This window comes from Haliotis rufescens, unplaced genomic scaffold, assembly GCF_023055435.1.
Source record: "Haliotis rufescens isolate VD_foot unplaced genomic scaffold, xgHalRufe1.0.p SCAF_3, whole genome shotgun sequence".
Taxonomy (NCBI): Eukaryota; Metazoa; Mollusca; class Gastropoda; order Lepetellida; family Haliotidae; genus Haliotis; species Haliotis rufescens.
Window position 1 is genome coordinate 23,287,264 of NW_025964001.1, and position 21,913 is coordinate 23,309,176.

At 42.9% G+C, this 21,913-nt stretch overlaps 1 protein-coding gene across 5 annotated transcripts in view; it reads right to left on the reverse strand.

Moving 5' to 3' along the window:
• Positions 1-21,913, reverse strand: part of LOC124146494 (pleckstrin homology domain-containing family H member 1-like) — a 193,448-nt gene that overhangs the window by 46,520 nt on the left and 125,015 nt on the right. Inside the window, exon 1 of one of the 5 annotated variants that reach the window (XM_048403930.1) lies at positions 5,660-5,983. The exons of the other annotated variants lie outside the window; for them this stretch is intronic. Coding sequence (XP_048259887.1) covers positions 5,660-5,707 — 48 coding nt within the window. The 5' untranslated portion in view covers positions 5,708-5,983. Of the gene's footprint in view, positions 1-5,659; positions 5,984-21,913 lie in introns of those variants that run through there. 5 annotated transcript variants of the gene reach the window in all.

Below are 21,913 nucleotides of genomic sequence, written 5' to 3' on the forward strand. Positions count from 1 at the left end.
CTCACTCACTCACATACTCACTCACTCACTCTGGGCATCAATGAACCACTATTACACATCTCTCAAAAATCATTCCATCACATTTATATATTGAATGATAAATTCTTTGGTTAACATAAATGCAAGAAGCCATTTAGTGACAGACCTATTGGTCAAAGTTCTAGTTTGTTTGTTTGTTGTTTTACGCCACACTCAGCAATATTCCAGCTATATGACAGCGGTCTGTACATAATCGAGTCTGGACCAGACAATCCAGTGATTGATAACATGAGCATCAATCCACGCAATTGGCATTGATGACATGCATCAACCAAGTCTGCGAGCCTGACCACCCGATCCGTTAGTCGCCTCTTACGACAAGCATAGTCGCCTTTTACGGCAAGCATGGGTTGCTGAAGGGCCCATTCTACCCCAGACCTTCACAGGCCCAAAGTTCTAGTAGTCAAATGAAATGACATTGTATTGGTAACCACAGCATTCCCCATATATACTGAACAAAAAAGTTAGGTATCAGGAATATGTTTGGGGAAATATGTATGAATTGTCTCAGTCTTTAATTCCAAAGATATCCCCCAAATATTCCTGATACCTTTATTTTTAATTCAGTATATATATAACAAATGAATTACTTTGACATACACTTTTGATTCCAATAAAATAAAGCAACTTTTAAAACTCCTTGATGAGATATGATCTAATCTCTACTGAGGCTGACATCGCAAAACAATAAAAAATATATGGCTCTTCATCTTACCGAAGAATGTTAATAAACCATCCCCAAGGTCGTAACAGCTTCAATCATTTACACAATTTATCTATTTCTGCTATAAAATTGTATATTATCTCTTGATATCAAAAGGCCCATCACTCACGGGAATCACACAGCAGCACTCATACTCAGCCACAGTGAACCTGCCCCGTTCTCACTCTCCTGACAGCCATCTGAACCAGCAGCCACCATAGCTGTCTGCCAACAGGGGGCTAGTGGACTTGGAGAACAGCTTCATGACTGATGACAAGTACACAGTCATGGAACAAGTCATAGATATTTCTACATGTACATGCTGCTAACTCCAGCGACCGACACACTTCTACATAGTACACAGATGTGGCATACACACAGACACGGACAGACAGACAGACAGACACTCACAAACACAGTCACAAAACACAGACACACAGACACGCACGCACACACAGACTGACACAGACATGCACACACAAGACACACACACAGACTATGAAAGTAAGATGGTACATGTGTGAGAGACAGATGGTATAAGTGACACACGGACACAAACATACAGACAGATACATACACACACAGACACTCAGAGACACAGACTGTGAAAGCAAGATGGTACATGTGTGAGAGACAGGTGGTATAAGTGACACGCAGATGATACAACTGTCTCTCACACACACACACACACACACACACACACACACACACACACACACACACACACACACACACACACACACACGCGCGCACGCACACACACATGCACGCAAACACACACACACGCACACACACGCACACACACACACACGCACACGCACACACACACATGGTACAAGTGACACAAACAGATGACACAATTCACATACACAGAAAGTGACACACATGCTGCATATGCACAGTGACAGCTGGGACGTATCCGGCTGTGTGCACTTCACTCACAGGTCAGGATAACATTGTTTCTGGTGTGTCATATGCTATTTATTGTCCACATGAAATATGCTCGTAGGCTGTCGTGTGACTTTAATAGCTACTTTGTCATTGCTGATACCATAACATCTAACTTTAGCAACAGAACAGTTTTTATTGCTTTGTTCTACCCAAGCATCCTACACAGCACAAATATTTCGATAGCTGTCAATGTTGAGCAGCTCAAACAAGTGTTAATATTGCAATATCTCTCTTTTTTAAGGAAAACACAGTGCCGTCAGTCTGCATATATATCTGCAAATAATCTGTAGAGTGTAGTTTTACTAATCAGCTTCTTCAAAGAGATTAGGGGCGGTCGGGTAGCCTAGTGGTTAAAGCGTTAAATCGTCACGCCGAAGACCCAGGTTCGATTCCCGACATGGGTACAATGTGTGAAGCCCATTGCTGGTGTCCCCCGCCGTGATATTGCTGGAATATTGCCAAAAGCGGCATAAAACCATACTCACTCACTCACTCACTCAAGGAGATTATGTTTGCCATTACACTGAGGGTGGTATTGCACCTAGTTGTCTTGATGCATTTCCAAGTTAATTAGACTGGTAATTTTGAACAAATCAGAGAGTGAGTGATGAGTCGCTATAACAATATTCCATTTACAACACTGAGTGGTCAACTTCTAGACATGGGTAAAACGCTGGATGATGCTGGTCGTACATTTAAACACTTTAATCAAACTGAAAAGTTTAGACAGAGTGCCAACACATTAAGAATCCTATTCACCAAGGATCTGAGTCTGAACCAGAGAGGATCTGGGATCAGAACCTGCAACCAGTGCATCATGGGTACTGTAAGGGGACACAACTCTGGACCACTTGGACCACTGGCACACAGAACAAAATACACATGAATGAGCGAGCTGGGTTTAATACAACTAACGACCTCAGCCTCATTCCACAGAGTGATTCTTGGTCTAGGACTTATGTCAGTCAAAGCTGAAGACACAGAACAACAATCAGCTATTTTCATGATATCAACAAGCTTTAAAAGAAACTACATGTATTTCATCTATTACATCCTCTTGTATATGTGGTACTTCGATATACTTTGTAATACACAATAATCAGGTTTCCTATACACATAAGATCCACACAAGAAAATACCTAATTTTGTTTCAAATTTACAGTCACAACTTTATATCAATTACCATATGTTTACAATAAAGGTTACGGATACTATATGATTACATAAAATTGCAGCAATTCAACTGACCCAGATACGCAACTTCACACTACCATGTACATTTCTGATGATCAGAAAATCAAACAAGCATGTTCAACCCACAAATGCCATTTTTGCAATCCACCACCATCAGTCTTCAGTGTTAAACATTTATACCCTATCAAAAGAGGCAAACCGCCACGGGACAAAAATTCACAAAAGTGAGACTCCTTTTTCACGTTTCTCCCATTTCCCATTGATTTGCGTGTAGCAGGCAGTCTTTTAGGGTCGTAATAAACATAAAACAAGTGATAAAAATCAAATGGCCTTTCTTGTGAAAGTACTTGATTCGATCTGTATAGAAGGCCTCAACCCTGAGGGTAAGACCTTTTCTTTCTCTTCATCGATGCCCAAAGTTGAAAACTGTCCTCAACAACTGCCTCTTTGCTGGCAATTTCTTTAAAAGCTTTAAATAGTATTCTGCAAAGAACCTGATAGCCAAAAGTGGAATAAATCTTCAACAAAACAAGCTCATTTGCAGTGAGAAACCTTGTTTGATCTTCTCCGAGAGACTAGGTTTCGTGTTGAGAATACAAAATGGTCATAAACACAAGTATTGTAAGGTCATTTGGGATGGCTGTTTTTCGGAAGCAAGCAATCTTATTGAATTAATTCAACCAATATCTTTTTTACATAATGGCTCTGAATTTTTTTGTAGGATAGTATGTTTATGCGGATATGTGAGAGACAGAGAGAGTTACCATATGAAAGTTGGATATATTAGTGTGTGGTGTAAGGATTTGAGTCAGACAAACCAGTAGTCTCCATTATAGTCGTCATCATCAAGAGGAGTTAATAATAATAATAATAATAATATTAATGATGATGTGATGATGATGATGTGATGATGATGATGATGTGATGATGATGTGATGATGTGATGATGATGATGATGATGATGATGATCAAAGAGCTACATCATGAGATACTACAACGAATATTGAACCAAAATGTGTAGACATAACCACTGACCTAGTGTTTCATGTATATCCACAATATACTAATATTCTGAATGGTCCTTCTGCTCAAAACACATAGACAATGGTACATATGGTCTGTGATTGCGATGTTGCTTTCATCTTCTGTGCTTTTCAAGTCTAGTCCTGAGTTTACATCAGTCACACTGCCTCACATTTCGATAAAACAAACATCAAAATTGATCCAATCATGATAAAGAAACCATCTAATGCTGTTTCATATACACCATGCTATAAACACTACAGGGTGGTCAATATAGGCGTTCTACCACCAGAGGCCTGAAACCATTACTCGCTAAGAGGAACCCTGCGAGGTGGATGCTACTTCACCTGGTACATTGCAAACAGAATGTGGTCAATTTCATTATAAGCGTCATTGATTACACACTTGTTCAAAGGACCTGAAACAAACAGGCTTTAATAGAAATGGTTTTCAAATGCACAGAAATTGATTTCACTTACTTCAAAGACATAAACTGATTAGCTATCATATAGATATGGCCTCGTCCCAGTCTTCCATCAGTGACAAATGGAACTTTAATGCAGTAGTCTTCATATGGACACATTTGAGTAAGATAAAAAAATAAATATTTTGTTTGTTTGATGTTTCCCCCAGCACTATGCAATATTCTGGCTATATCCCAGCGGTCTGTAAATAATCAAGGCTGTATCAGACAATCCAGTGATTGACAACATGAGCATTGATCCTGACCATCAGTTGCTTCTTACAAGGACGGGTTGCTGAAGACCAATTCTAACCCCGATCTTCAAGGGGAAGGAGACAAAATGTCTACACCAGTCTGGACCAACATAGAGTTTATAAGGTTAGAATAAAGGTCATTAATTTGAGAGCTGACAAGGGGTTGAGAATGGAATGGTGGTGGTTGTTTTATTGAATATATGCGCTGGCGTCTGAACGAGAGACTAGTACCAGCCTTGACACAATGACACATACATGGGATGGGCAATACATGGTTGATGCACAGTAGATGTCCATGTCAACACGCCCATGTAGGACCGTCCTACATCAAAACTAAATACCATTCATTCGATCAAGAGTGAGTGAGTGAGTGAGTGAGTGAGTGAGTTGGATTTAACGCCGCTTTTAACAGTAGTCCAGTTATATCGCGGCATGTCAGCTTAATGTGGGAGGAAGGCCCGAAGTGATGCAGGTCTCAGACGTTTACCACTTCGGTGAAACCCACGAGCACGAGTATGGTGCTGACAAACCTAGAAACATAATCAGGCCGAACCGGGATACGAACCCACAATCATAGGTTTCTGGCGTGCCCAAGGGATGCAGCTCTGCACAGCAAATTGCGGCGTCTCAGACGACTGGGCCCCCCATGCCCACCATTTGATCAAGATAGGTAATTTTAAGCCACAAAATAAAATACTGGCTCTTATAACTTATAAGCAAAAGATATTAGTGGTCCACTAGAACTATTAACTAAGAATTATAGTCTTGAATAAAAGATAAACAAGAATATTTAATAATTAATGTAAATACTAATTTTGTAAAATGATCATAAAAGGGGAGCCACAAAATGAAACAGTGGCTGTTCACAGTTTGACTTTTTAGTCCAACATAAAAATAAGTTGTGTCTCAAATGAATGATGAATATTTAAATGATACAATATTGATATTAATGTAGTTATATGATTTTGAATAAAATAAATAACAAAAAATATTATACTAAAATGCCATAATTATTTCAAAAATGTTTTTTACCTTTTTAAGACGTGTATGAACGGCTAGCTGTTGATTTGTCCTGTACATCCCTGGATATAAAATATGTCTTGCGTAGTGGAAATCAAACTGATTTTCACATAAGTAAAAGCAAGGTCAAATCCGAGCCACTTTACCACACCTATCCAGGCTGATTATGCACGTAATTGAAACTTTATCTAGCCCGAGACCAGTCTCAAGTGGCACAAGACTGAAACTCTAGTCTCCAGACCGAGTATCAATTCCAACAGGCACATTCTACCACATTTAATCATCAATAGGCTCTTCTTACGGCTGTCCAAAATTAAGTAACGCCCTAGTCTATCAAATGAACCTTTTAACGAGTCACCAAGTAGATTTGGAATCACTTGTGGTCCACCCTAGCTTAGAGCCTCTGGCTAAAATTGAACTCCGGTCTCATAAAACATGCTGACGATATTGTAACAATTCCAAACATTGTCAAAGGGTCATGTGACTCTAGTGTGGTCTCATTGTTGTTCCTAGTTATGACGATAGCCGAAAAATGTTTAACTCCCAACTCCGAAATGTCAACAAGGAGGACGGAGGATGATTTGAAATTGTTATCAACTGTTAAATGCACAGACTCCCAGCCCTGTTTTAAAGGCCTAATTTTTCTAACAATTTAGCGGAATTATTTTATGATGCCTGTTGAATATTTATGGTTGTGAGATATGAACTTGACATCAAAACAGGCTGGAGTGGTGATACGGCAGAGGGGTTACAGCCATGTTAATTCATCACACCCACTTCCTCCGTGTTATAGTCATCTGACGCGGCAGTCTCACCGACACAGACAGGAAGTACAGGTGTAACATGCAGGGAATTCTATAATTCACGCACTCCAATACTAATTAAAATGAAATCAGTTGCCTACTTCCATCACGTTTTCAGGAAAATAACAAAATGAATGTGTTCAAATGTGACCAGCGGTTTCAGAGTTTATTTTCCTTGTAGCGATATTGACTAGTTCAATGATTGTATGAGTAAATGAGTTTAATTCCCTTTAGATACTGTATTTGTAAGTTTTCAGAGATGGTGTGGTTTGTAAACAAACATCGCTCAAATATCCATGAAGGTCATTTATTTTCGTTATCACCCTTTCTGCACTGTTGTTTTCTGTTCAAAATGTGTAATATACACAAGAAAAATATGTACTGTTATGTTAACTTTCAGTCTTATACAGGGGGCTTATAAAGATTATATACAGATTGGTCTAGAAATTAGTCAAGGGGAGCTTATTGGAGCACGTGCTTAATATGGTTATTACATTATCTTACCATGGGGGGAGACGAGAGCTGGTTTAATTCATATATTGTACTTATGCAGGGAATCAAACCCAGGTCTTCAACATGATTTACAACTTACTTTAAATTTGCAATACTTTAAAGCAATTTTAAACCAGACATTGTGTTTTTATACATAATATCCCCGTGTTATTGGTCTTCCGACGCTTAAGAAACATTCATGGTTTTCTCTCTAATCACATGAACAACTGTAAAACATCTCATTCACTTATAAAAGACAACTTTCTCTTTAAAACAAGCCATCATCTGAGTATTTACAATGTCTGTGTGATGCTACACCCCCCGTTATTGGCACGAGTAATCACGATAAACATGGCTGTCCAAAAACGTATGATGTCCAAAAACCTATGATCCGCCAAAAATATGGACTTTGCATCTTTAAAGCACATGGGTAGAAATTAAATATAAAAAAATCCACTTTTCCACTAGAATTCATCAGCCTCCGAGACAACCCAGGGTCCCCATTGCTCAAAGTGATCTTAGCGCCACCACTATCGTAAGCCTATGTTAAAGTGTGGGAGTTATGCCATCTTGGCATTTACATAGCTTTGTGCAACTGGGCCCAGGAACAGGCTAGCACTACGTAACCTACACCTCCTATGTTATGCAAATCCGTCTCTGCCCCAGATATAACACAACATGATACATGTCTAATTTAGAGTCATTTAAATGCATATCAAAGGTGTCTATTTCGCTAAATACGTCGTTCATAACCCCTCCGGATCAACAAAGGTCTCTCTGTAGTTTTGCCTTGACACAGAAGCGTGCCTTGTCCTTGATAATGAAGTGAAATAATACATTCAGAGGAGTACTTGTGGAATAGAGATGAAATGGTTTGGTGGAATGATTGTGAAAAATGGGCTAGACCTAGGCAGGTGGCATGCTAATAACGCCATCATGCCTCACACACAGACAATTATGTGTAAAATAAGGATGTAAATCAGACCGAGGGAGACACTCTCTATCAAAAGTGTTAAGCTAGCTTCAAGCTTCCCGTAGTCACAAAATGCGATTGATTACGTCATAAATAAACACTGTAGACGATGAATATTTCATAAATATTCCAATTCCAATGGCGTTATGTAATAAAAAACTGATAAAGTTTATCGATATTTGATTTCATTAGCGTGAGGGGTGTGAGAAAATTACATACAGCCATCTCATGAATTTGCTCCTGTCATAATTGTAATCTGTGCAAATATTCCCTTGCATTAATTCATGATAATCTGAATGGCAAAGAATAAGTGTCAGGCAAAATACCAAGGACTTAATCATGTTAATAGCCGTCACCATTGGCACGTTCTGCCATAACAAACAGCAGGGCTTTGTTTACTGCAAATATCATTGCGTATGACATATGAGACTAATTTGATCGTCTATAATTATAGACACCCTCATTCATTGTGAACATGTTTCATACAGTCACAAAAACAAATGTTTTTCAGGTATATTTCAGTAAGTTCATACTACTTAAAGTTATATCATTCAGTCTGTTACAGTGACATTTGCAACTGGCTATCGAAAATAAAACATGCTTGTCCGAGATTGGAAAAACATGGCTGCAAAGACAACTGAAGCAACAAAAGTGAGTGAGTTAGGTTTCATGGAACTTTTAGCAATATCGTGAGAGGGGAATACCAAAAATAGCCATCACACATTGTACCTATATAGGATCACACATTGTACCCATACGGGGTCACACATTGTACCCATATAGGATCACACATTGTACCCATATGGGGTCACACATTGTACTCATATGGGGTCATACATTGTACCCATATAGGGTCACACATTGTCCCCATATAGAGTCACACATTGTACTCATGGGGTCACATATTGTAACCATATAGGGTCACTAATTGTACTCATATAGGGTCACACATGGTACTCATATAGGGTCACACATTGTACCCATATAGGGTCACACATTTTGCCCATATAGGATCACACATTGTACCCATATGGGGTCACACATTGTACTCATATGGGGTCATACATTGTACCCATATAGGGTCACACATTGTACTCATGGGGTCACATATTGTACCCATATAGGGTCACACATGGTACTCATATAGGGTCACACATGGTACTCATATAGGGTCACACATTGCACCAATATAGTGTCACATATTTTGCCCATATAGGGTCACACATTGTACCCATATAGGGTCACACATTTTGCCCATATAGGATCACACATTGTAGCAATATAGGGTCACATATTGTACCCATATAGAATTATATGTTGTACACTTATAGGATCACACATTGTACCCATATAGGATCACACATTGTACCCATATAGAATTACACATTGTACGCTTTTAGAATCACACATTGTACCCTTATAGGATCACAAATTGTACCCATATAGGATCACACATTGCACCCATATAGGGTCACACATTGTACCCATATTGGGTCACATATTCTACCCATATAGGGTCACACATTGTACCCATATAGAATTACATTGTACCCATATAGGGTCACACATAGTACCCATATAGAATTACACATTGTGCCCACCTAGGGTATTATGAGGCACAGTTTTGACCTTTAGTCATGGGTATAAATCATACAGTTTAATTCCTGCATCTTTGGGTATCTGATTATAATCCTGTTTTTCAGTTTCCCATCTCCAACAGCCCCTTAAAACCAGCATGGGTTGCTGGGGACCTTGTCAAACCCAGAATCCCTTTAGGATCGCCTCTTACGACCAGCATCGGTTGCTGGGGACTTAGCTTCACACAGAATCCCCACAGGGCCGCTTCTTACGACCAGCATGGGTTGCTGGAGACCTTGTCTAACCCGGAATCCCTTGAGGATCGCTTCTTACAGCCAGCATGGGTTGCTGGGGACTTAGCTTAGCATGGAATCCCCACAGGGTCGCTTCTTACGGCCAGCATGGGTTGCTGGGGACTTAGCTTTACACGGAATCCCCACAGGGCCGCTTCTTACGGCCAGCATGGGTTGCTGGGGACTTAGCTTCACACGGAATCCCTACAGGGCCGCTTCTTACGGCCAGCATGGGTTGCTGGGGACTTAGCTTCACACCGAATCCCCACAGGGTCGCTTCTTACGGCCAGCATGGGTTGCTGGGGACTTAGCTTAACATGGAATCCCCACAGGGCCGCTTCTTACGGCCAGCATGGGTTGCTGGGGACTTAGCTTAAACGGAATCCCCACAGGGCCGCTTCTTACGACCAGCATGGGTTGCTGGAGACCTTGTCTAACCCGGAATCCCTTGAGGATCGCTTCTTACAGCCAGCATGGGTTGCTGGGGACTTAGCTTAGCATGGAATCCCCACAGGGTCGCTTCTTACGGCCAGCATGGGTTGCTGGGGACTTAGCTTTACACGGAATCCCCACAGGGCCGCTTCTTACGGCCAGCATGGGTTGCTGGGGACTTAGCTTCACACGGAATCCCTACAGGGCCGCTTCTTACGGCCAGCATGGGTTGCTGGGGACTTAGCTTCACACCGAATCCCCACAGGGTCGCTTCTTACGGCCAGCATGGGTTGCTGGGGACTTAGCTTTACACGGAATCCCCACAGGGCAGCTTCCTATAGCCAGCATGGGTTGCTGGGGACTTAGCTTCACACGGAATCCCTACAGGGCCACTTCTTACGGCCAGCATGGGTTGCTGGGGACTTAGCTTAACACGGAATCCCCACAGGGCCGCTTCTTACGGCCAGCATGGGTTGCTGGGGACTTAGCTTAAACGGAATCCCCACAGGGCCGCTTCTTACGGCCAGCATGGGTAGCTGGGGACTTAGCTTCACACGGAATCCCCACAGGGCCGCTTCTTACGGCCAGCATGGGTTGCTGGGGACTTAGCTTAACACGGAATCCCCACAGGGCCGCTTCTTACGGCCAGCATGGGTTGCTGGGGACTTAGCTTAAACGGAATCCCCACAGGGCCGCTTCTTACGGCCAGCATGGGTTGCTGGGGACTTAGCTTAACACGGAATCCCCACAGGGCCGCTTCTTACAGCCAGCATGGGTTGCTGGGGACTTAGCTTAACACGGAATCCCCACAGGGCCGCTTCTTACGGCCAGCATGGGTTGCTGGGGACTTAGCTTAACACGGAATCCCCACAGGGCCGCTTCTTACGGCCAGCATGGGTTGCCGGGGACTTAGCGTAACACGGAATCCCCACAGGGTCGCTTCTTATGACCAGCATGGGTTGCTGGGGACTTAGCGTAACACGGAATCCCCACAGGGTCGCTTCTTATGACCAGCATGGGTTGCTCGGGACTTAGCGTAACACGGAATCCCCACAGGGTCGCTTCTTATGACCAGCATGGGTTGCTGGGGACTTAGCGTAACACGGAATCCCCACAGGGTCGCTTCTTATGACCAGCATGGGTTGCTGGGGACTTAGCTTAACACGGAATCCCCACAGTGTCACTTCTTACAGCCAGTATAGGTTGCTAGGGACCTTGTCTAACCGTAATCCCCATGTGGTCGCTTCTTACAGTTAGTATAGGTTGCTGGGGACCTTGTCTAACTGTAATCCCCACAGTGTCACTTCTTACAGCCAGTATGGGTTGCTGGGGACCTTGTCTAACCGTAATCCCCACAGTGTCACTTCTTACGGCCAGTATAGGTTGCTGGGGACCTTGTCTAACCGTAATCCCCACAGTGTCACTTCTTACGGCCAGTATAGGTTGCTGGGGACCTTGTCTAACCGTAATCCCCACAGTGTCACTTCTTACAGCCAGTATAGGTTGCTGGGGACCTTGTCTAACCGTAATCCCCACAGTGTCACTTCTTACAGCCAGCATGGGTTGCTGGGGACTTAGCTTAACATGGAATCCCCACAGGGCCGCTTCTTACAGCCAGCATGGGTTGCTGGGGACCTTGTCTAACCGTAATCCCCACGGGGTCACTTCTTACAGCTAGCATGGGTTGCTGGGGACTTAGCTTAACACAGAATCCCCACAGGGCCGCTTCTTACGGCCAGCATGGGTTGCTGGACTTAGCTTAACACGGAATCCCCACAGGGCCGCTTCTTACGGCCAGCATGGGTTGCTGGGGACTTAGCGTAACACGGAATCCCCACAGGGTCGCTTCTTATGACCAGCATGGGTTGCTGGGGGCTTAGCTTAACACGGAATCCCCACAGGGCTGCTTCTTACGGCCAGCATGGGTTGCTGGACTTAGCTTAACAAGGAATCCCCACAGGGCCGCTTCTTACGGCCAGCATGGGTTGCTGGGGACTTAGCGTAACACGGAATCCCCACAGGGTCGCTTCTTATGACCAGCATGGGTTGCTGGGGACTTAGCGTAACACGGAATCCCCACAGGGTCGCTTCTTATGACCAGCATGGGTTGCTGGGGACTTAGCATAACACAGCTTCCCCACAGGGTCGCTTCTTACGGCCAGCGTGGGTTGCTGGGGGCCTAGCTTCACACGGAATCCCCACAGTGTCACTTCTTACAGTTAGTATAGGTTGCTGGGGACCTTGTCTAACCGTAATCCCCATGTGGTCGCTTCTTACGGCCAGTATAGGTTGCTGGTGACCTTGTCTAACCGTAATCCCCATGTGGTCGCTTCTTACGGCCAGTATAGGTTGCTGGTGACCTTGTCTAACCGTAATCCCCATGTGGTCGCTTCTTACGGCCAGTATAGGTTGCTGGTGACCTTGTCTAACCGTAATCCCAACAGTGTCACTTCTTACAGCCAGTATAGGTTGCTTGGGACCTTGTCTAACTGTAATCCCAACAGTGTCACTTCTTACAGCCAGTATAGGTTGCTTGGGACCTTGTCTAACTGTAATCCCAACAGTGTCGTTTCTTACAGCCAGCATGGGTTGCTGGGGTCCTTGTCTAACTGTAATCCCCACAGTGTCGCTTCTTACAGCCAGCATGGGTTGCTGGGGTCCTTGTCTAACTGTAATCCCCACAGTGTCACTTCTTACAGCCAGCATGGGTTGCTGGGGACCTTGTCTAACCGTAATCCCAACAGTGTCACTTCTTACAGCCAGTATAGGTTGCTTGGGACCTTGTCTAACTGTAATCCCAACAGTGTCACTTCTTACAGCCAGTATAGGTTGCTTGGGACCTTGTCTAACTGTAATCCCCACAGTGTCACTTCTTACAGCCAGCATGGGTTGCTGGGGACCTTGTCTAACCGTAATCCCCACGGGGTCGCTTCTTACAGCCAGTATAGGTTGCTGGGGACCTTGTCTAACTGTAATCCCAACAGTGTCACTTCTTACAGCCAGTATAGGTTGCTTGGGACCTTGTCTAACTGTAATCCCAACAGTGTCACTTCTTACAGCCAGTATAGGTTGCTTGGGACCTTGTCTAACTGTAATCCCAACAGTGTCACTTCTTACAGCCAGTATAGGTTGCTTGGGACCTTGTCTAACTGTAATCCCAACAGTGTCGTTTCTTACAGCCAGCATGGGTTGCTGGGGTCCTTGTCTAACTGTAATCCCCACAGTGTCACTTCTTACAGCCAGTATAGGTTGCTGGGGACCTTGTCTAACCATAATCCCCACAGTGTCACTTCTTACAGCCAGTATAGGTTGCTGGGGACCTTGTCTAACCGTAATCCCCACAGTGTAACTTCTTACAGCCAGCATGGGTTGCTGGGGACCTTGTCTAACCGTAATCCCCACAGTGTCACTTCTTACAGCCAGCATGGGTTGCTGGGGACCTTGTCTAACCGTAATCCCCACAGTGTCACTTCTTACAGCCAGCATGGGTTGCTGGGGACCTTGTCTAACCGTAATCCCCATAGTGTCACTTCTTACGGCCAGTATAGGTTGCTGGGGACCTTGTCTAACCGTAATCCCCACAGTGTAACTTCTTACAGCCAGCATGGGTTGCTGGGGACCTTGTCTAACTGTAATCCCCACAGTGTCACTTCTTACAGCCAGTATAGGTTGCTGGGGACCTTGTCTAACCATAATCCCCACAGTGTCACTTCTTACAGCCAGTATAGGTTGCTGGGGACCTTGTCTAACCGTAATCCCCACAGTGTAACTTCTTACAGCCAGCATGGGTTGCTGGGGACCTTGTCTAACCGTAATCCCCACAGTGTCACTTCTTACAGCCAGCATGGGTTGCTGGGGACCTTGTCTAACCGTAATCCCCACAGTGTCACTTCTTACAGCCAGCATGGGTTGCTGGGGACCTTGTCTAACCGTAATCCCCATAGTGTCACTTCTTACGGCCAGTATAGGTTGCTGGGGACCTTGTCTAACCGTAATCCCCACAGTGTAACTTCTTACAGCCAGCATGGGTTGCTGGGGACCTTGTCTAACCGTAATCCCCACAGTGTAACTTCTTACAGCCAGCATGGGTTGCTGGGGACCTTGTCTAACCGTAATCCCCACAGTGTAACTTCTTACAGCCACCATGGGTTGCTGGGGACCTTGTCTGACCGTAATCCCCACAGTGTCACTTCTTACGGCCAGTATAGGTTGCTGGTGACCTTGTCTAACCGTAATCCCCATGTGGTCGCTTCTTACAGCCAGTATAGGTTGCTGGGGACCTTGTCTAACCGTAATCCCCACGTGGTCGCTTCTTACAGCCAGCATGGGTTGTTTGGGACCTTGTCTAACCGTAATCCCCACAGTGTTACTTCTTACAGCCAGTTTAGGTTGCTGGGGACCTTGTCTAACCGTAATCCCCACAGTGTCACTTCTTACAGACAGCATGGGTTGCTGGGGACTTAGCGTAACACAGAATCTCCACAGGGTTTTCTCACGGCCAGAAAAGGTTGCTGGGGACCTTGTCTAACCGTAATCCCCACAGGGTCGCTTCTTACAGCCAGCATGGGTTGCTGGGGACTTAGTCGAACACAGAATCCCCATGAGAGGTTGGATGTGGGAAAATTGTGGTCTTGATTGTGTGTTTAGGTCAATAAATGATGAGCACAAGAACAAATGTGTTTTGATAGTGAGTCAAGTGATGTTGTTTTAATGCCACTTTGAAAAGTATTATAGTTTATCCCAGTGGGTCAGCTTAATGTGGGGAGAAGCCTGAAGTGACGATGGTCAAATAGGGGCGAACCTCAACAATGCTTGGAATGAAACTGTGAAGAGCTAGGCTAGTCAGCCACCCAACGGTAATCTTCAGAATGTCAGCAAGAGTCTGCTTTCCTATGAAGACAACGACTGGTATCTATAGTTTAGTGCAACATATATATGCTCGTGGCATAAAATATGTATAATGCCAAGATGGTGCAACTGCAGAGAAAATAGGTTTAGGTTTAGTCTGTCTCACAGTCTCTGAACTATATTATTTACCCATTACACCCAACCCTTTCTGTAATGCAAAAGCCCTAAATGAAGAAAGTCTAGATTTTCCTCAGGTTTAGGGTAAATCTCTCATCTGACTGGGGCTCCTTTTCAATTTAAATTGAGTTATTTGTTTCTATCAAAAATTACAGTTTGGGTCAGAGGCTTCAGATTATAGTCAGTTTGGAGGTGAGGTGAGGTGAAATTGGGTTTAACGTTGCGTCCAAGATTATTGCACTTATATAGCGACGTGCATGCACGTGTATGTGTGTGTGTGGCTGCTTGTACTAGTCCGGACTGATGCCGATTTATAGTGCTAGCTCACTGAGATACCATGCCGCAGTTTAACATGAATACCCCACTCAGATACAGTATACTGACTCCGAGCCGACCAGTCCTTGTTTTAGCCCCTTAATGCCGAGCGCCAGACAGGGTAACAACAAGTACAATCTTTTAACGTCTTTTTGTATGACGCGGCCCAGGATCGAACCCTGGACCTTCCGCTCTCCGGGCGGACGCTCTACCACAAGACCACGGAGGCGGTCTAGTCAGTTTGGAAACAGGAAACAAACATAGAATGTTTTCGGACCTTACTAGTGTCTGACTTATCTGTATACTTTGGAGCAAATGTAATTTAAACCTCAACACATTCATGTGCCATATTGTATTGTGCATAGTGCACACTCGGTATGATGTCTGCTCCCTTGTCGGGTATAAGTTTCAGGGAAATTGATTTTTGTTTATTGTGCTCAGTAAAAAAATACATTGTATTGCATCAATTGAACGACAGGAGATAACAAACCTGGTCCAAGAAAATTTTTAATTTGCATAAAATATCACCAGACAGGATAATTTACAATTTCATTTGTGTCTCCTGTTATGCTAGGCATTGTTCTATATGCATAGATTAAGATTACAATGTGTAATTATCTGGTAAACTGAGCAGGAAGTTAGCAATCAGTTGTACACACATTTTCTAAATACCCAATACTATAACTGAAATGATACTCAAAAAGAAAAAGTTGCTGAGGATCTGCCAGGGATGCGCTTCAGGCAAGTTGACCAAAATAACCCACTAACACAACAAAATTGTTAAATTTGCTCATGGACAAATAGTTTTAATGGAGTTCATAATGTTATCATGAATATTAATGGACTGCAAATAGCTCACAAAAATCAGATAGGGCGCAGTTGCCCACCCAGCCTAGAGGTAGATGAACTACCACAAGATCATCTGGGGAGATGTGGGCAGTCTTATTGATCCCATTCAGACATCTGTGGACTGTCTCAGTGATCCCATTCAGACATCTGTTGACAGTCTCACTGATCCAATTCAGACATCTGTGGACAGTCTTACTGATCCCATTCAGACATCTGTGGGCAGTCTCACTGATCCCATTCAGACATTATGTGGACAGTCTTACTGATCCCATTCAGACATCTGTGGCCAGTCTTACTGATCCTATTCAGACATCTGTGGCCAGTCTTACTGATCCTATTCAGACATCTGTGGCCAGTCTTACTGATCCTATTCAGACATCTGTGGCCAGTCTTACTGATCCTATTCAGACATCTGTGGCCAGTCTTACTGATCCCATTCAGACATCTGTGGGACTCTTTTTTAGTTAGCTTTACCTTCCTATAATCTAGGGTCAGTGGTACAAAGCAACTTTAACATTTTTCTGGTCTAAGTCTTAGTGCTAAGATCACTTTGTGGAAAAGGGCCCAGGAACATATTCTTCCCTAACCTTCTTCCCTTCCCCACTATGGGCTAACTTGTACATGTATTGAACTAGAAGAGTGTTTGCAAGTAACCCCTTAGACTGCAATTTCCGCAAGGTCCCAGAAATCATTACATCACTTCCAGTCTGCTCTCCTTACATTTGGTTTGGGGAAATACATGCTTGCTCCTACACAACTGCACAGCAGATTTAAAGCTGCATGCCCCTAGCCAGGGAAATGAAAACCTAATTAGCATTACATGAGATCCTGAATGCACTGCAAGCCTCATAGCATCCCTTGCTGTCTGAGAAAACCCCCGACCTGAAAGTTCATTCCTCTTTCTACTTGAGTACGTAAGTTATATGCAATTCGCGGATGAGGACATACAGTCCGTCTTGCTACCTTCATTGCAAGTGAGTGAGTATTGTTTAGTGTTTTAGCCATGTCCCAGCAATATCAGTGAGTGAGTGAGTCAATATTTAATGTCACATTGGCAATATTTCAGCCTATCGTGACAAAGCAATATCAGTGAGTGAGTGAGTTAATATTTTACGTCATATCGGCAATATTTCAGCCATATTGTGACGAAGCAATATCAGTGAGTGAGTGAGTTAATATCTAACGTCATATCGGCAATATATCAGCCTATCGTGATGAAGCAATATCAGTGAGTGAGTGAGCTGAACAGTATTCAAGCTATATCATGGCATGTCAGCTTACTGTGGGAGGAAATCCCGAAGTGATGCAGGTCTCAGACGTTTGCCGCTTTGGTGAAACCCACAGGCACAGGTATGGTGCTTAGAAATCTAGGAACACAATCGTGGTGAACTGGAATTTGAACCCATAGGTTTCAGGCATCCCCAAGGGACGGAACTCTGCACAGCAAATTTGATGACTTGGATGACTAGGCTACTCAGGTTTGGGTTGAAACATTGTACCAATTTGGGGAATTGAACCCAGGTGTTTGGTGTGATGTTTTAACCACTGAGCTACATCACCCCCATATAAAACCCGTGAAGATCCGGGTTAGAAAAGTTCTTCAGCAATACATGCTTGTCGTAAGTGGTGACTATGCTTGTTGTAAGAGGCGAATAACGGGATCAGTTGATCAGGCTTGCTGACTTGGTTGATGCATGTCATCCTATCCCAATTGCATAGATGCTCATCATATCAATCACTGGATTGGATTTTCTGGTCAAGATTATTTACAGACCACCAAAATATAGTTGAATATTGCTGACTACAGCATTAAACAACAAACAAAACTTTCAGGACACTTCAGGATTGATGACAGAACGTCAAGTTTACTTGGAGCTGCTTAAAGAAACAAATATCTGGGAAACTGAACCTTGACCTTATGTGTTCATAGAGACAACACATTAACCAGTGTGCTACCTCTAGACATTTAAAAAAAAAATTGAAATTGAAGAGGAACCATTCTATCCAATCATCATACTCTTCCCTGTTTGTTTATACACCCAGATAATCCTTGAAGACTGAACCATATTTTTTTTTCAAAATGAAAAATCCATACAAACTAAAATATCCGAATTGAAGTGATTCAGTAGATCTGAACAAAGCACAGGCAGTTCATCATTCAGCCTCCAGGTTGAACAAATATCAACTGAAGTGCCAATATCCCTAACCTCCCAACGTCACTCAATAAAGATGGCAATCCACAAGCGTCAATGACAATGCCCAATTACCATCACGCAGAGTTCCGAAGCCCTTTAACTGCGGTCAGTGGACTTTTGATGTATCAACAAAACTGACCCGCTGCCCAATGGCCACTTGATCGGCAAGCATCAAAACGGTCTCCACACACCATGGCAGCAAATCAATTCCTTCTGAAAACATTACAGCAATCCAAGCAGGAATGACCCATTGGTGGGTAAATTCCCACCAACATACAAACTGATGAATCAGTGCAAATAACCATTATACTGCAGCATTGACTGGATTCAATATCCATCAGACAAAAATAAAAGAACCCTCCTCTTAAGAATTGGAGCGATCCCAGTCTCCGCAAATGAGGCCCCAGGAGACTGTTGATGGAAAATGGTACTGCCTCATCAGGAAAGTTGGACCGATGTTGCTTGGGTGAATGGCGCTTCTTGTATGAATAATGAACTATCATGGGCATTTTCAATGTCAATATAACCAGATTATTTTGTCATGCTATTCATCTTTCAATTACTACTTACTTTGTATGTAAATGGTGCTAATGAAATCTCATCGGAATACATGATGCAGTCGAAACATTACTTGACGACTCCATCTGAGCATGTTGTAGAGAAGCACTTGCCTTGTGCACATACATAGACACTATTGGATCCAGCAAATCTACAGCTCATTCCAGACCAGAGAAAGATAAAATTCAAGATATTCACTTGGACTAATGGCTGTATCGATTGCTATTAGATTGTCTTATTTTGATACTATAACAATATAACAACTATGTCGCACAGCAGTGTAGGAAACAGCTTGTCCACCAGTCTTTGACTAGCATGTTTTCAGGAGGACAGGGTATTCTGTGGAGATTCTTGGGCTGAAGAGGTACCCAGTACCCCATGCTTATAGGGCAGGACAAGCTTACCCCTTTTTGTGAACACCTGGTGTCATCACTGATTTCGAGTGACCTATAATTCACATAAGTTTCCCATAATCTTGCCTTTTACACCCAATGGAGTATGTTTCGGTGGATGATCAAGCCTGGTTATTCTCTGGGGTTGACATTTTTTATATTTATATAGTTTTATTTTTTATATATAGATATATTAGCCAACTGATGTGGATTGAGCGGTCACAATGTCTGACATGGCTGATTGTGTGTCATCGTGCTCCAGTGACGTGAGTCACTCATTTAATACCAATAACTAGTAAGTCCAGCTATTACATCATTAACAGACTGCAAGGATATGGCTGCAATACTTCTGACTGTGGCAGAAAACAACATTCACTCATTCGCTGGTAGATGGCGTTGGATATTCACTTTAATTGAATAAAAAACAGTGGTTCAAAAAAAGAAATGGAGTATTGTGAAATTATTGATATTGAATGGGAATAACCCATCTTACATTACTGCATTCTTTCAGAGCATCCTTCATGTAAAAACTACAACTAAATGACAAAATTGTTGAAGGATATTTTATTGTATTGGAAAATAATACAATCATTTTGAAAAGGTTGCAATCGAAATAAGCCCTGCAGCATCGATGTTACTGGACTTTATTTAACATTATTATCTGTCGCAACTTCATAAAAATAAACTCATAGCAAGTCATCGATCACCAACTTCATGAGATTCCATGGTTGGAAATGAACCAACCGATCACTGATGAAATATTGGGTTTTTTACAATTTGTTCCCTTGCAATTCAGCATCGCAAGATTGGTTACATTTTCTCACAAGTGTCGTAATGGCGGACCGGGCTTTGGCAAATTGGCAGTCAAGTCATTCAAACACCACTTTATTTGTCTGCTAACACAAATTTGATGATGTACATTAATCAATCAGTTAATGCTTTCCCTAATTACATAGACACAATGTCCTAATTTGTTCCTTACAGAGCACACGCTACAATGTCCAGAGTTTGGTCTCCATAGGATGGACTGCAATCCCTATTCTGCATGCTAGCTCAAAAACAACATGACCAACTCACCCTAGTCAGAACTAACATTGTGAAATTTTTGCTGTTCATGACAAAAATGCGGTCTATATGACTTCTATTAACGAAAACAGACAATTTAGAACATTGTGTCGGATGGGTAGTCTTGTGAACAGTGTCATGTCACGGACCAGGAGAAGGCGCGGTCATGTGACGAGGTCGATGCAGACACATGTTTGTCCCATCTGAGCGGAATTCTAAGTCTGAAGTGACGTCACTGTCATACTAATCCGAGTTTACCACCTTTTTGAAAAGATTATCAGTGGATCCTGACAAGTCTAAGGCACTGAACTCTACGAAGCAGGTTTCATGCAGCTGCAGCAACTTAGACCATTTTGTCACCCGTTGTTTGTTTGTTTATTCGTTGTTTAACGCCGCACTCAGCAATATTCCAGCTATATGACGGCAGTCTGTAAATAATCAAGTCTGGACCAGACAATCCAGTGATTGACAACATCATGAGCATCGATCCAGGCAATTGGGATATGATGACAAGCATCGACCAAGTCAGGGAGCCTGACCACCCGATCCCGTCAGTAGCCTTTTACCACAAGCATAGTCGCCTTTTACGGCAAGCATGGGTTGATGAAGACCTATTCTACCCCGGATCTTCACAGGTCATGTCACCCGTACCCCCTTACGACAGATCCAGCTTCACACCTACACCACCAGCCTACTTACCATACACTGCCCTGTATCTGTAATTGTTCCTAATCTCCTACACCTTGAACCAACACCTGAGCAAATGATGAAGACACCGCATCAACACATTCCAGCTACTGAGTAATCCTCTCACAATGTCGCCTAATCCTCTTCTACCTACAACCTGTGTGCCGGTTTAAGCATTCGCAACTCCCTGTTCATTATCATCACTAAAGCACCGAAGAAATGATTTCATAACCTACTTCTCCAGATTTCATCAAAATCTGAAGACACTCAGGTAGACAGCAGTGTAATTATTCAAATTTGTTATCAAAATCTTACTATCATTCAGTTCCATATATTCATTTAGTGTTTCTTGCATAGTAACTTTTTCTTGTTCAGATTTTAATGTAGTGTTCCCAGTATTGTTATTACCAGAATTCATTTCCCCAAAGTGTTGACGAAGATGAGAGGGTTCCAACAGATTAAGGACAAGTATGTTGAAGTTACAATAGTCATGAATAAAAAAATACCAAAAGGAGAAAAATAAGCCGAAAACTAGTTTATAGGTAATAAGGAGAGTGCACAAGAGTCTTACCTAAATATGCCATCTATGACGTTCCAAAGAAGAATGTG